This window comes from Poecilia formosa, unplaced genomic scaffold (assembly GCF_000485575.1).
Source record: "Poecilia formosa unplaced genomic scaffold, Poecilia_formosa-5.1.2 Scaffold540, whole genome shotgun sequence".
Classification (NCBI taxonomy): Eukaryota; Metazoa; Chordata; class Actinopteri; order Cyprinodontiformes; family Poeciliidae; genus Poecilia; species Poecilia formosa.
This window is the reverse complement of record NW_006800479.1, coordinates 188,375-204,002: the sequence shown is the minus strand read 5'-3', so window position 1 is coordinate 204,002 and position 15,628 is coordinate 188,375. Positions and strand designations below refer to the sequence as shown.

The 15,628-nt window shown below is 37.2% G+C and overlaps 2 protein-coding genes across 2 annotated transcripts in view; one reads left to right on the top strand and one right to left on the bottom strand.

The window, feature by feature from the left end:
- usp44 (ubiquitin specific peptidase 44) overlaps positions 1-6,393 on the top strand; it is an 11,462-nt gene extending 5,069 nt beyond the window's left edge. The window contains exons 3-6 of the mRNA XM_007540447.2: positions 745-943; positions 1,890-1,998; positions 2,095-2,312; positions 5,222-6,393. Of these exons, the coding sequence (XP_007540509.1) occupies positions 745-943; positions 1,890-1,998; positions 2,095-2,312; positions 5,222-5,346 (651 nt within the window). The 3' untranslated portion in view covers positions 5,347-6,393. The remainder of the gene's footprint in view (positions 1-744; positions 944-1,889; positions 1,999-2,094; positions 2,313-5,221) is intronic.
- A 1,095-nt stretch (positions 6,394-7,488) lies between these two features.
- Positions 7,489-14,361, bottom strand: metap2a (methionyl aminopeptidase 2a). The gene is made up of 11 exons (XM_007540442.2): positions 14,152-14,361; positions 12,219-12,323; positions 12,071-12,133; positions 11,880-11,982; positions 11,640-11,801; positions 10,008-10,189; positions 9,820-9,914; positions 9,647-9,743; positions 9,006-9,109; positions 8,817-8,932; positions 7,489-8,362 (listed from the first exon to the last, which is right to left on the bottom strand). The coding sequence occupies exons 1-11, from the start codon at positions 14,306-14,308 to the stop codon at positions 8,110-8,112; spliced, it is 1,437 nt and encodes a 478-aa protein (XP_007540504.1). The 5' UTR covers positions 14,309-14,361; the 3' UTR covers positions 7,489-8,109.
- Positions 14,362-15,628: the final 1,267 nt, after the last annotated feature.

The following is a 15,628-nucleotide window of genomic DNA, read 5'->3' as shown; positions in this document are numbered from 1 at the left end:
CATTAATCAGCTAGCCAATCAGAACCAGCATTAATCAGCTAGCCAATCAGAACCAGCATTAATCAGCTAGCCAATCAGAACCAGCATTAATCGGCTAGCCAATCAGAACCAGCATTAATCGGCTAGCCATCCTCTCAGGAAGTTTTGGCTCAGTAACTCAGGATCGTTTATGTTGATGCAACCTGCATTTGACTTAGAATGAATGTTTTCTTTCTTTGTTGACATTATTTGATATATGCAGTGTTGAGGTTTATTTGACTCATATATAATTTATGGCACTGAGAACCTTACTATTAAATATTGTTTAACTGATTTCAGGTTTTTCAGTTGTCCTTTTGACTGAATAGCTGCTGTGTTGTGGCTGCAAGTACTTTGCATGTTTTTATGTCTAAATTAGGTGAATTTATTGCCAGATCATTTTTCCATTTTGCCAGATCACATAGTAGCATTTATACCTAAAGCGAAAAATTAACAGCCAATCCGTGTGATCGGCCCTCATGGGTGGATCAGCAAAAAACCTGATCAGAGCATCCCTAATAAATACTTTTTCAGGGCTCTGTAGAGGATGTGTATGTGAAAAGAGTAATGCTTCCTTGAAGTCTGTGCACACACTGAGACACCTGCTCTAGCTGGACAGAAGGCCGAGTGTCTTCAGCTATTCTCTACTCTGACTGCTCACCATAACCCCGACTCAGACTGCATGACAAAGAGGGAAGCTCCTCTCATCCCGACTCGTCTGTGCAGGTGACGTGCCTGGCCTGCAGCCATCGCTCCAACACTGTGGAGCCTTTCTGGGATTTGTCTCTGGAGTTCCCCGAGCGTTACCATAGCAACAGCAGGGAGTCGGCAGCGCAGGCTCCGTGCCACCTGACCGAGATGCTGGCCAAGTTTACAGAAACGGAAGCGCTGGAGGGAAACATCTACGCTTGCGACCAGTGCAACGGTGAGTGAGTGCAACACTCTGAGCCACCTCGGTTTTAAAACATTTACACCTGATATTTTATTTTATTTTATGGGTACCTATTGTGCAAAATTCATATTTTGCAAGTTTTTTTTTAACTTCCATTTGGGTCTCTACTGCTTCTGAAAACAACCCAAGTGCTTAAAAAAAACCCTCAGCTGTTTTTTTTGGCAATAAGTTCATGTTTTTGATGTCTGGAAAATCAGCCCTTTTTAAAAGACTTCAGAATGTCATTTCATAAATCCTGTTACCTAGCAACCCCAGTCTGCTCCAGCATGTTTGGTCAGCTGGTAAAAGACTTAGCTGCCCAATGCTCAAAAACTACATGCTGCATTCTTGTTGCTTGTTAAGGAAGCTCTACTTCTGCTTTTCAAAGATGCATAATTATTCTAGGGTTATATTATATTATATTAGTAAATTCTATCGATTATGTTGATGATCAAAATAAGTTTTTGGCAGAGCATATATAGAGACTAAAAAGGTTTTTGTTTTCATCTTAAATGCAAAATGTGTATTTTTTGTACAGCTTGGACTTAATTGCTTTGTCTTGTCTTAATTCTTTCAGCGAGTGTGATTTTTTTTGGAGTGTGTACTCCAATTAATTAATTGATTAGTATTTTAATAATCGATTAATCCGATTAATTGTTTCAGCCGTTTCAATAATTGCATATCTGTTTGCAGCCATTTTCACGTGTGTAAACATAGAGTTTGGGGGCGTGGCCAGCAGCAGTTTATCAGGATTTAAAGTGACAGAGGCCCTGAAACTGCTCATTCTGAAAGAAACTTCAAAAAGGCAGAACTGACTGGACTAAAATTTCATTTTCTAAGAACGATGTTTTGTATAGACCTATACTAACCTGTTTTTAAGTTAAGTGCTATTAAAAACATTTAGTGTAATAGAAGTTTACATTTTACATTCCTCCTGCAGCAGTGCGACGACGCACATGCTCCAAAACCGTCATCTTGACCGAAGCAAAGAAACAGCTGATGGTCTATAAACTGCCTCAGGTCCTCAGGCTCCACCTCAAACGTTTCAGGTGAGCTCACGCTTCACGATAGTATACTAATTAGCCACAGCTTTGGTAAAACAGCAGCAGATTTCAGCTGGTCGACTTACTGTGTCTGACGGTCAGGTGGTCCGGGCGGAACCACCGGGAGAAGATCGGAGTCCACGTCAGCTTTGACCAGCTCCTCAACATGGAGCCCTACTGCTCCAATCCCAGCAGCCCCAGCGCTGCGGGGTCGCCGCGCCCCAAGTACTTCCTCTACGAGCTCTCAGCTGTCGTGATGCATCATGGGAAGGGATTTGGATCAGGCCACTACACTGCCTACTGCTACAACACAGAAGGAGGTGAGGGGGGAAAAGGTTGAATTTTTTTGATTGAAAAAAAATAAAAAGAAATGCAGTTTGGTTAGGAAATGCACCGATCCGATATCAATGTCTATCGGTCATGACAAAAAATAAATCTATATCTTTTATCGATAAGGGCACGTCTATTCAGTCTAATTCTATGCTTTGTTCTCTGAGCAACTTCATGCTAGAATTTCTAATTTCTCCTTCTGCACCATTTGAAAGAAAGTTTGTTTATTTTGACATGTTTGACCAAGGTAGTCAATTTATTGCTTTTGTCAGTTTGTTGATTATTTACTTTCCATTGGCTGTTATACTCCTAATTGTACTGAATGAGCAAATTAAAACGGTTGTTTGACCAAACTTTTGAAGCCATTGGTGTATTTAAGTGATCTGTACTGGTGCAGAGTTATCAAATAAATTTGTAATTCAGTATATTTATGTTTAAAAATATGTTTTAAATTAATCCAGAACTTTAACCAAAAGAGCATCAGATGGAAACCTAGTTTATGTTAAATTGAGACTTCTTGTTTCGTTTTTCTGATGTTATTTTTTATTTGCCGTTGAGCCTCTTGTGCCATTTCATGATCAAATGAATGTACGGTAAACATTATGCATTACTACTGGAAGTACTCTATCCTGTTTTAACATAACCTACTATAGACGCGAGTTACATAAGTTTTATTTTGGAAAAAAAATTAAAAAGTGCTTCTTCTGCTTTATTTTTTTGTAATTATGCTATTTGTATTAATGGTTTCATTTTAGGCTTAAATATTCCTGAATTTGTGCATAATTTTATATTTTTAGTCCATCTGGTGACATTGTTAAATAACATGAGTAGCCTTTTTTACCACATACCTTTATTACTCTTACTCGGGTAATTTCATGGATGACTACTTTTTACTTTTACTTGAGTAAAAATATGGTGAAGTAGTGCTTCAGTTTTTTAGTCAGCCATACATATTGATTAATGAGTTAATCTAAAGTTAGACTTAAAGCTCGATAAACAATTAATTAATAAGCGGTCATGTTACTAAAAACCTGAATTTTTTCCTGTATAAGTAACACGAAAGCCTAATTTTTTCATAATATGCTGACTTAAAAAACATTAAATTTTAACATTATTTTGTTTTATCTGTATTAAATATTCATTGAATTTTCTTAAATGATCACTTAGACATGTTGTTAAAACAAAGCAGGTGTTACAGCCGCTTAAAAAATAAAAGATGAAAAGTTAAATACGAGCAGATATTCATACAGGAGTACCGTTTGTAATTACTCGAATGAATGCCGAAACCCAGCTCTGTTAAGTATATTAACTCACGACAGCCCTCAAAATCATGTTTTTTCTAAAATTTTTTGGCGTTATCTCCTTCGCTTTTCTGTCTTCACGTCCTCACCTTTGTAGCAAATCATTATTTTCTGTTGAGACGTAGTCTGCTCCGTCATGTAGCTCGGCTAAATGAGCGCTATTAAGATGAAATTTAAGGAACTTGTCGACTATTTATTTTTCAAAATAACTTCGGGACTGTTTATATTTCTAAACAGAACCGCATAAAGTGCGTTTTACATGCCGCACCTGACCCTGTTAGGACCATTTCTCTCTTTAACGCTCTGGTATGGACGCCATCTTCGTCAGCGCCTCCGCTTAAGGATGACCAGCGGCGCCCTCTGCTGGATGGCGGCCAAACTACAACACTAAAACAAGGTCCAACGGACGTGACGAGTTAATAGACTGGAACTAATGCTAATCAAAGTAACTATTTATTGACAATTAATTGTAATTGAATTCTCTGAGCCAAAAAGTAGAACTTTTATCAGTTTTTTCGACGTTCAAACCAATTTTCATAGAAAATGGATCATGACTGGAAGAACATCTGTTGTGGTACATCTGATATGGATCAGTGTTGACACGGACCAGCTTTCTATTTATATTTTATCTATTTCTCAGTGATTCTTCATGACAGGAATCAATGGATGTGTTGTAATGTCAGGATTGAGAAGATGCTAATACTGTAGATGTGAAAAACTGAATGGAACAGACCTGAAGAGCTAACAGGAGGAGGCAAATATTCCAAGCTAATAATCAGTGATGAATAGGGGTATCAAATTGGAGGAACATTTGAGTGAATCTTAATGGCTAATAAAACTGGTCTTAGCCATAAAACATTCCGGGGAGTGGCAGACATGAGAACATATCTAACCATTCTGTGCCACTGCAATGTTGTAAAATATATAATATAGTGTAATATATAGCTTTGTTGAGACACATTTCCCAAATAAAGTGAATCATTCCCTTTTTTCTGTAAATAAAACCTCTTTTCTTTTATTATGCTAGCAATAAAGTATCTCCTCACTATTGAGTTTAATCAAAAATTTAATTTCATGCTGTACTCCAGCTCCGTGACTCAGTCTCTGAACACAGATAAACGATCAATGATTAACCTACGGTACTTGGTGTTCTCTATTACTGTATGTCTGCCAAGTGCCTCAATAAAATGAATTTAAAAGAACATGAGGTTTAAATAAAAAATAAAATAAAAATTAAATCACTAAAAACTTCAACCCACCTAAGAATGCTGACCTCAAATCAAAAACATCTGACAACATAAAAAGTTCATGATAACACCCTATCAGGGTATTAATATAAGAGGGGAAAGTGTAAATAAAACAGCAGACATATCATAACTTGTACATTTTTATCAAACTTCAGATGTTGCCTATATTCTTGTAGCAGGTTTTTCTTGTTTTTGGATTTTATTTAACCCACTTGATTAAATGTCTCTCTTTATCCTGAACTTGACTGATCAAGAAATAACTGTTTAAACTGTTTTATTGTATAAAAAGTAAAATAATTGCGTTGTTTTGATTGAAAAAGTTCATTTGTGTTTTAATCTTCTCTTTTCCAGGCTTCTGGGTTCACTGTAATGACTCTAAGCTGAATGTTTGCTCAGTAGATGAGGTTTGTCGGGCTCAGGCCTACATCCTCTTCTACACACAGCGAGTAACTCAGGACAAAGACCGGCCACTATAGAATCAGGACCTCTCTCCTGAACTTTGACCGCCACTGTATCCCGGCCCAACCTGTCGCTCCTTTTCCAGTATTTCTTCTAAAACCTGGGATCATGGGACTTTTTTTGTGTCTACTTTTCTACGTTAGGAAAAATAAGAGGAAGGACTCCTTTTGTAAAAACCCGGTTCTGCTTTGTGAACTTGTTGTAAATGGTGTTTATATATGTAGGTATTTTAAAAGAAAATGCTGATGTGATTTATGTAAATTTGTATTTTATTAAGAAGAGAGTATCAGCCAAGGTTTGTCTCTGTAGCAGACGGCAGGGAGAGTTCTCTGCCCGCTTGTTGATTGTAAATGTTTGTTTATCAGCTGAAATGTTTCTCAGTCACTTTAGATTGTTGAAGTGGATGTAGGTTAACATGTCAGTCACTCATGATGGTATTTGGGTCATTTTCCTGCCAGAAATGCACTAGTTTCTACAGTTTTTAACTTCTTTTTGTAAACAAATGACGGTTGTTTAAAAAAAAATATGTAAACATACAGGACAGGAAGTTTGGGTTTGAATAAATATTCAACATGGTGGAAACTTTCCTTGAGCATTGTTCTGCCACCTTTCTGCTCCAGAATGTAACTGCTTTAAGAGAAACATCCCCAACCAGACAATAATAGAAAAAGTGCCCTTTTGTCTCAAAGTATTTTTATAGTTCTTATTAATTCAGCAGCACTGCGATCCATACAAACCAGCATTTAGTCTATGAATGTATTTTTATACAAACTCGACCTTCAAATGTTAAATTTTTATACGATCTCTTGTTCAACACCAGCATCTGTTTTTATAAAGATTTTACTGTATGAATCTGTTCATTAGAGAAGAATCACAGCACACTTTTTTCCTTTCACTGTTGAATGGTTGGTTTTTGGCATTTTGGTTACTACTTCACGGTGTGTTTGTGTTTGTGCGTGTGTGTAAATTTTATGGAAGTTATGCTATGCAAATTGTTACCTCAATTTTTATTTCTAGAAAAAATTACCTCAATAAATGAGATTATTTTTTCATTTTTCTACAAAGATGGGAGTTTTTGTCTTTTTTTAAAATATGGTATCTGACCACTTTAAACAAAGTCAATATTTGATTATTACTTCATAAAAGAAGTTTACAAACAGGTTAGAGCAAGTCAAACTTAAGAAAAATGTACAATTTTAGATCGAAAAAATACAAATACAGGGAAGGTCGGGAGATCATGCTAGCAAAAACTGACATTTTGGGGTTTCTTGTCAGAGACTTTGTGTTTGTTTTTTTTTTTAAATACTGTATATGTCTCTCTTTGCATGTTCCTTACATTGTATGGTTGGCAACAGAAGTAAGCCAACTGGCGATAAATTTCTACTTATGATCGAAGTAAAAAAGTTAATTAGCTTAGCAGCTAGCTAGCGGCATATTCAACCGCCGCAATCAAGATGTCTGCGCGTCCCCGCCAGAAAAAAATAGATGAAATAGTCCCGCTACAACAAAATTTAAGTTTTGTGATCAACATGTTAGGAAGCCCCTTGCAAAGAGGTAAAAACTGTGGCCGACTTTTTTACGTTTTTAACTTATTCTAAACTTACAAATTTTTCAATACTAAATGAGATCCATTTGTATGTTTTATTCTAATTGAACAAAATGACAAAAATATAAGGCTGACATGATTTATCAGATTCATCGGTCATTGAAATAATCGTCAACTAATTTAGTAATCAATTAATCGTTAACTGGAGTTTACACTCAGAAAGCCAACTTGAACATACTCAGAGCAGTAACTAATTCAAAACTTTCAAAATATGTATGTAGATTCTGAGTTTAAGATAATAAAAAAAAACTTTGTATGTAAATGTTTCACCTAGAAATGTGACGGTTTTAGCTACACCTGGGTCAAATTTGGTAAAAAAAACCAAACAAACAGAAAACAGAAAAACTATTAACCTGCTTTTGCTATGTAATTATTAACCGGTTAACCATATGTTGATGCTAGCAGTATTTTTTACCTGCAGATGCATCCTTTGCTACAAATTAAGTGTTCAATAAAATGTTTACTCAGAGTAGTCAGAATAAGCCTAAATATTAAAACATTTGAAGAATTTGTCAAATATCTTTTTTATATATAAACATTAAAGACAACAAGCAATGAGCAAAAATTATTTTAATCAATCTTTTTTTTTTTCTTACAAAAACATTTCCAAGGAGAGTTCCAAATGAAGCATCTTATCTGGGAGCATACAGTCTCTGCGGCCGCTTTTCTACGATATTTTACAGAGACTGGAGGGTCAGAGTGCAGGTTTCCCTCCAGGAGCGACAGAAGCTGCAGGGATGTGGCGTCTGAATGAAGATGGCGTCTATTACTACGGCAACCTGCGCTTAAATGTGCAGTAAAGTCTGTATTTCCCATCATGCATTGAGCTGAATACGTCCTAAAACCATCCGTATCTTCGTTGATTATAGAATTAAAGTCTCAGAGTGGAGTCGCTAAACCTGACAGGGAGGTTCTGGGTTTGCGTTTCTCTGAATACTGGGGGTTGCACCGAGTTCGCTTGGCAGCTGTAACACGTTTCTAAACGAGGTCCAAAGTTTGCTGTTGGGTTTTATCTCTCCCTGGAAGCTGTGAGGAGTGCACTGTAGGCAGCCTACAACAACATTTCTCATAGTTTTAATGACTCTTCTGAATAAAACGGCTCTGTTCTGCTGTTTCTCAATCAGTGTCTGGAGGAGCGGTGAGGGGGCGACAGGTGGAACGGTCGGGTCGGGGGTCAGTAGTCGTCTCCTCGGCTCACCACCTCCTTGCAGGTGGGCCGGAGCAGGATGGTGTGCTCAAACTGAGCCGTGTAGCAGCCCTTGGTGTCGCAGAGCGGCGGGTAGGGGTCCACGATGCCCAGGTCGCACAGGTTCTTCAGCGCCATCAGGTACTTGCTCTCGCCCAGGCGGTCCAGCCAGCGGCGGCAGAACGCCAGCGTGCCGAAGTTCTCGTTGATCACGTTCAGCAGGTGCTTCGCTCGCGGCAGCCTGGAGGGAAAAGAAGAGCGACGGGATTTAACTCAAAACTTTCACACAATGCGCATGTTGTGTTCACGCACAAATTTTAACGTGTTGATGTGAGTAGCTCAGCTCTTTGACTTAATACATTATAGGGATAATCTGATTATTAATTAGAAAATAGAGTTTAAAGAGATTTTTTCAATTTTTTCAATTTTTTTTTTTTTTTTTTACAAAGTTTGAAGTGGGTGAAGCTACAACTGCCACTTGAGGACATATTTACAAAGATTTTTATTAAGTTTTAAATGGAAACTTGTATTTTTTATACAGTTTTGGATTAATTACTGCTGTTCTTTCAGCAGATTTTCTTTTTTTAGTTTGTCCAATTACTAAATTAGTTGATTATTTCAATAATTATGATCACGATTCACATAAAACGTTGACAAAACGTCGACAAAACGCAGCGCAGCGAACGCGGCCTCACCTGATGGGAACATGGCCGACGTCAAAGTTCTTCATGTAGTGGGAGCACTCCATGTCGTCGTGGACGACGCCTTTCCCCGTGCTGCCGAACGTCTCGATGGCGTAAACCTCTCCCTCCTAAACACAGAAAACACACTCAGCACAGACCGACGTCCCAGTTCAACCATTAAAAGCAGTAAACAGCACCCACCTCCATCCTGGTGGCTTCGCCTCCCTTAACGATGGGAACCGTCTTCCCAGCATGTATCCTGTACTGGCCGATGGAGTGACCGTTCAGGTTTCTGATTGGTTTCACTGAAAAAATAAATAAAATCAATGAGAACATAAAAACTTTTCACTGTTTTTATGTCAGATAAAACAAATGATTTTCTACAACTTTAAGTCTCTTATATTCCTTTGTTGTTGTTGTTGTTGCTGCTGCTGTGCAGCCTGTTTGTTACATTTAATAAACATTTATTAGCTTTAAGGAAGCATATCTTGGACCTCGAGCGGGGTGACAAATCAGTTTTATTCTGATAATATTATGACTAATAAAGTTTTTGAAGATTTACATTTTTGGAAAATCTGGATTTTTTTCCCACCAATTAACTCCTTGTCCATCAGTGATGGCCGCCATCTTGTTTGACAAGCATTTTATTTATTTGGACTTTGATTTTAGGACACATCAAGGTCAAGCTAAAACTTTTCTTACAAGAATAAAGTCATAATATTTCAATAATACAGTCATGGTAGCAATAAAAATAACACAATAACACTGCTAGCTTTATTCACTGGTAGCAAGTTTAGCAACCTTAGCAACCTTGCTAATCTAAAACCGGGTCAAATACACACCTTGGTATGTTTTCCCGTCGAGCTCCACCTCGTAGGACTCCATCACCTCCTGAATCGCCTCGCCGACGTCACACAGACGCACATCGATGCCGGCGTTCTGCAACAGACCGACAGCAGCGCGTCAGCTGCAGGTTCCAAACAGATCAAACATGGCCGACGTGTTTGAGTCCTACTTTGATTCCAGTGTTGGTGGCGTCCTGCACGGCCTCCAGCAGCTTGTCGTACTTTGGGTTAAACGTGACGGTGAAGGCACAGTCAATGATTCTCCCTGAAACACAGGAATTGGGGGGGGAGCGGCGTTAAATTTACAGATCTGATGTTTGATCTGTTGTCGCTGAGCGAAGCTGAAGCTGCGTTTTACCGTTGATGTGCGTCCCGAAGTCGATCTTGCAGACGTCGTCGTACTGCAGGACGGTGGGGTCTCCCGCGTTGGGGGTGTAGTGGGCAGCACAGTGATTGAGGGAGCAGCCGGTGGGGAAGGCCAGCCCGGCGTTCAGCCCGTTCTCCTTTATCAGCTTACGGGAGCAATCCTCCAGACGCTCGCTGGGCAGAGGAGCAAAACATTAAAACCAGGAAGGAAAACGTCCAAACCAAAGAGGCTAAACACTACAAAAAGAGCTGAGTGATGACTCAATTTTATTTTTTGATTAACTTTTGAAGACTTAGTTTCTGGAAAATCTGGATTTTTTTCACACCAATACACTTCTTAGGTCATAGTTCAGACTTTTCAACTTTAATATAAAAATAATGTGTAGTGTGATGGCTGCAGTTACAGCCACACAAATGTGGTAACATTCACTCTCACCACACGCAATAGGTTCATCTCACTTATATTTGGATTTCTTTAAGTTTAGGATTTAATTTACAGAATAACTGGTTTTGTTTAGAAAGCAACACATCACATTGTATTCTAGAATAAGTGCGAACATTTTAGTTTATATTGTTGTGTTTTGCTTGATATAATCTTTGTTTTGTTTCTGAGTTTCTTAAGTGCTGGCTGGCCCAATCCTTAGGAGAGCAGAGAGGTGGAGAAGGGGTGGAGCAAGCCAGTTGAGACTGCAAATTGGTTCACACCACTACGCATCATCCAGAGGGGGGGAATGGGATTTTGTTATGTTAGTTTCAGTTAGGTTTCTGTGTATTTTCCCCTTTTGTGTTTTTTATGTGGCCTGATCAGCCAGTATTTAAGTCCCCTTTTGTCTCTGTTTGGGAGGTCTGTTTTTTTGAGTTAGTCTGAGTTGATGTCTGTTACTTTGACCTCTTTTATGGGCCCAAATTTTGTCATTTTTTCTATTATTTACCCAAGTTTTGTTTGGGTTAAATAATAAATAAAAAAAAACTATTTTGACTTTAAACCGGTGCCTGGCTGTTCCTTAACTGCTCGGTCCATCACATGTAGGAAGTCCATAATTGATTGGTTGTGATGATTCTTCAGTCCAGCTGTGGAAAAACTTCATTTCTGAAGTTATTGTATTAGAAAGACTGAGAGATTGTCTGAAAGGGAATCTCATGCTTTTAAAAAATGGGAATTAGTTCTGGATTGTCTCAAAATCAAAAGGCCAGCATCCAGCAGAGCCCACCGCACTGAAAACCTCCTGGATATTCCACCACATATTGATTCCTGAACTCTTCCTGAGTTAAAACATTTTTATTGTTGTTTCTAAACTAATATTAACTTGTTTTCTTTTTGTTATTTGAGGTCTGAAAGCACTGCGTATTTTTTGTTATTTTGACCATTTATCATTTTCTGCTGATAAATACTAAATTATTGCTTGTAATGTCAGAGACATGTTGTCAGTAGTTCATAGAATAAAAGAAAAATGTTCATTTTACTCAAACATAAACCTATAAAAAGAAGCAAAATCAGAGAAACTGATCATTTTAAGTTGTCTATTAATTTTTTCTGGAGAATACATTACAATAATCATAAAATAAAGTAGGAATGTAGAAAATAAATGTTTTATTAAACAAGTGTGTGTCTGAGCCGCCTCACCAGATCTCTATCATGGTGAGTCCGGGTTTCAGGAAGCTGCGGACGTGTTTCCGGACTTGTCTGTGGGCCTCGGCTGCCTGCCGGAAGTCGTTCCACACTTCCTCGTTGGCTTTGTCCATCACCCGCCTCTCCTCCATGGTCATACGCCACGTCGCACTCCGACTGGGAAACCACAACACGGGTTAGCGCCGACAACCTCGGCGAACAAAGTGAAAATAAAGAGACGTCTAAAACACTCACCCGTCCTGACAGACGGGATATTCACACTCCTGTCCGATGGGAAACACGCCGTTTGGGTACAACTCACAGATGGGGACAGACGGAGGATCTGTTTGAGCTTTGGCTGAAAAAATAACCAAATAAATAAGAAATGCATTAGTTTGTCCAACAGAGTATGAATCTTCAAAAAAAAAAAAAACTCATCCTCTTACATCCTTTCTTCTTCTTTTTCTTCTTCTTCTTTTTCCCTGCTGCGTTTTCGCCATCGTCTCCATCTGAACAAACAAGCAGCCGTTAAACCGACATGTTGAGACGTTAAAGTAACCGAATAACAAACTGCTGATTTGCTGGCATATTTACCTTCCTCGCCTTCTTCGTCCTTCTCCTCAATCGACTGCTTATCCAGCTGCTTTGTCACTTCCGCCACGCTGTCCGCCGCTACGCCGTCTGCCTCAGGTTCCACGGCTGCAGCAGGAAAACCGGTAGAGATGATTTAGTTTATAATTGACATTTTTATCTGTTAAGGAAGGTATTAAATTCCATAATTTGCACACAGTTGAATAAAAAGACTTGTTTTGTTTTCTTTACGGCTAGAAAACATAAAATAATTATTTCTGTGTACCATTAAATTAAAATGTCAAACTATAAACTACATCACTGCATTTTTGTAAAATAAGCAACAAACAAAGTCCACATTTAGGTGATATGGACTACAACTTTTAAATAATTAAAATACAAAACAAGTTATTAAAGTTTATTTGAAGAGAGAAAATATGTACAATATTTTGCCCACACAAACACTTTATTCAACAATAATACTAATTATAATAATAATAATATTTATATGTGCAAAATTTAAGTGGTAATCATTAGAATTGGCTTTTAATTTTTTGTAACAAACAAAAGTGAAATATAACGCAAAGCTTGGTTTGAGAGCGGTTGAGACAATCTGAGTAATGTATTACTTAATTTGCTGATTACATATTCTCCTGTTTTCTTACGTAACAACTACATTAAAAAGAGAATTACGAAACAGGAAAACTTGGCAGAGTTTCAACGCCATCAGTAAGCAGCAGCCAAAAGGTGGGGTCAGATAACAGGGAGGAGTTTTACAAATATTCTGAAACATTAATTTTATGTAATTTATACGTTTCTTTCTTGTTCTGAAACGTTTTCTGAGGCCTGAAAAAGTCCAATATACTCTGCTGTAAAACCCGCATGGCTAAAAGACGGGAAACGTCAAGTTCCGCCTGCTAGCTGCGGTATTTCCGGTTTCTCTTTCAAAATAAACGCCCTAGATGTATAGGGTTTTTTTTAGACTATAAAACTGAGTGTCTGAAAAGCTTACGCAAACTAAATTTAGTTTTACTTGTTTTTTTTTTTTTGTTTTTTTTTTAAAAGCTGAAAGATTTTGTTGTCAAACACACAACCCTGACTTTAACTTACCGGAAGTAAAGAGATTCACTTATTTTTGAAGGAAAGTTTTAGGAACTAAAAACTGCCATATTAAACAACAATGGCAATCCATTAAAGGACTAGTTCAACCTTTCAAAGTAAAACAAATAGTTCAAAAATGTAAATCACTCGACTAGTTTAATCCTAAACTAAGTTATTCTATGCGACACTGGATTAGCTAAAATTTCCAGTTTGGCTTTATTGACGCCTTTTTTTGTCAATAAAACCGAAAAACACGAGAATAGGCTTTAAAAACAAGCCTATATAAAACAGAATTGTCGTACATTGAATACATTTCTTGAAAATATACCTGGGGAAACTGAAATGTTCTCATTTCGGTTTGTTACATTTAAAAACAATAACACTGAATTCATACAATTTGGAAGCGTTGCACCCTCTTCAGATATCATAACCAGTATTTTAAAGTGGGTAGAATAATGCAGCACAAATTTAATGGTTTTTACTAATCGAGATCTTTTAGTTGACCTGTTTTTAAAAGCAACACATAATCCATTTTCTCATAGCTTAACGACGAAAGAAACTGCAGATGGCTTAGCGTTTCACAGCTGTAATTAACGCAGAAAGTTTGCTATCTTTAACGATCCGAAATAACTCAAAACTTCATGGTAAATGTTTCAAAATCACTCCAAAACAAGTATACAATGTTAGAGTAGGCAATATAAGTGTATGTGCATTTATGTCATGTACATTTTAGGGCTACATTTAAACATTTCCGACTCCAGTGCGGCTAACCCTGGCTAGTTTGGCGCAGCTTTAACTAAGCTAATGTTAGCTTCGTTAGCCTGTTAGCACAACAGCAGCCACAGAAAACCCTTACCTGTCGTTGCAGACTTGCTCTTTTTCTTCTTTTTCCTCTTCTTTTTTGCTGCCTCGTCCACTGGGTCGGCCTCTTCCCGGATCTCGGCCTCCCCGTTCAGCTCCCTTTCGTGAACAGGCTTCTGGATCACTATCTGCTCCGCAACAACGTCCGCCATGATCGCAGGCACTGCTGGAAAAGGAAGCAGGAGGGAACTATTGCTGCCTTCACGGACACTCGTTACTTTAAAAACCGCAGTCGTCGCTGCATTACAGTTTTAACCTTTGCTTATAAATTGATTTATATTATTTCCTGCAATGTATGTTTATGTCTCATCGACTTAAACATCGTCTTCAAAAGGTTAATATGTCAATCAACTGAATATTTATTAACTGAAATCTATTTACAGCCATGAGCGTAGTGGGAATATATCCGAGCCAGATTTAAGCAATAAAACGCCTCACAAGGTAAAAACTTGCCGATTCAGAGAAGGCCAAAGATGGAATACCTTTAGATAACGCATGCATTAAACATGTTTATTATTATTAATAATAATAATAATAACAACAACAATAATAATAATAATAATAATAATAATAAATAACCAATTTGTGCTATGCAAGAAAAAAGGCGACAGTAGAGTATACAATATATCTAAAATATTTTCACCAAATTAAACAAATATGGGATAAAATGTATTAACTGCAAATGATGCTATAAAAAATTAATATAATAAAACTAAACAGTATTAGGTAGCATAAATAGCTTACATTATACAATACTATATAAAAAGTTTATTTTTCATAAATTAACTGAAGATATTACAATTCTCATTGCATGTTTGTACATTTTTTATTACATATATATTTTAGTACCTGTCTACTGTAATATATGCATGTATGAAATATTTCTATTACTGCTAAAAGTTGTTTTTACCACTGAGACCAGCAGGTATAGAAAACCCCACTAGATGGCAAAGCTGTTCCAGTGACCAAAATTATAAAACATTAAAATCAATTAAGACTCAACGGATTGTAATTTTCAACATTTTATAAATAATGTAAATATTAAATAGATAGCTAATGCTTCTAGAAGTGTTTATGGATACTGGTTAGTCAGATATTTATTTATTGTAAGCTGATAAAAAGATGGATCTTTCTTTTCTCAAATATCTTGTTAAACTGAATGTTTCACTTACAAGATAAATATAAGTAAAAAAATTATTTTACTTAAGAAATAAGCTAAATATAATAAACTAGTAATGTTTATATGTCAAAAAGGTAAATAACTATGTAAATGAAGATGTGAAATATAGTTTTCTCTCCTGTTAATCTGAGAAATGACTTCTAAAAACCCTGAAATGTAACAAATAAGTGAAGCTCATTAAAAAACTAATTCAGTTTTGGTGTGAACTAGTCGGGGTGCAAAATCCAGAAAACCAGATCAAATAACCCACAGAACCAGTTTGTAAAGCCCCACAGTGACAGACGACGACACG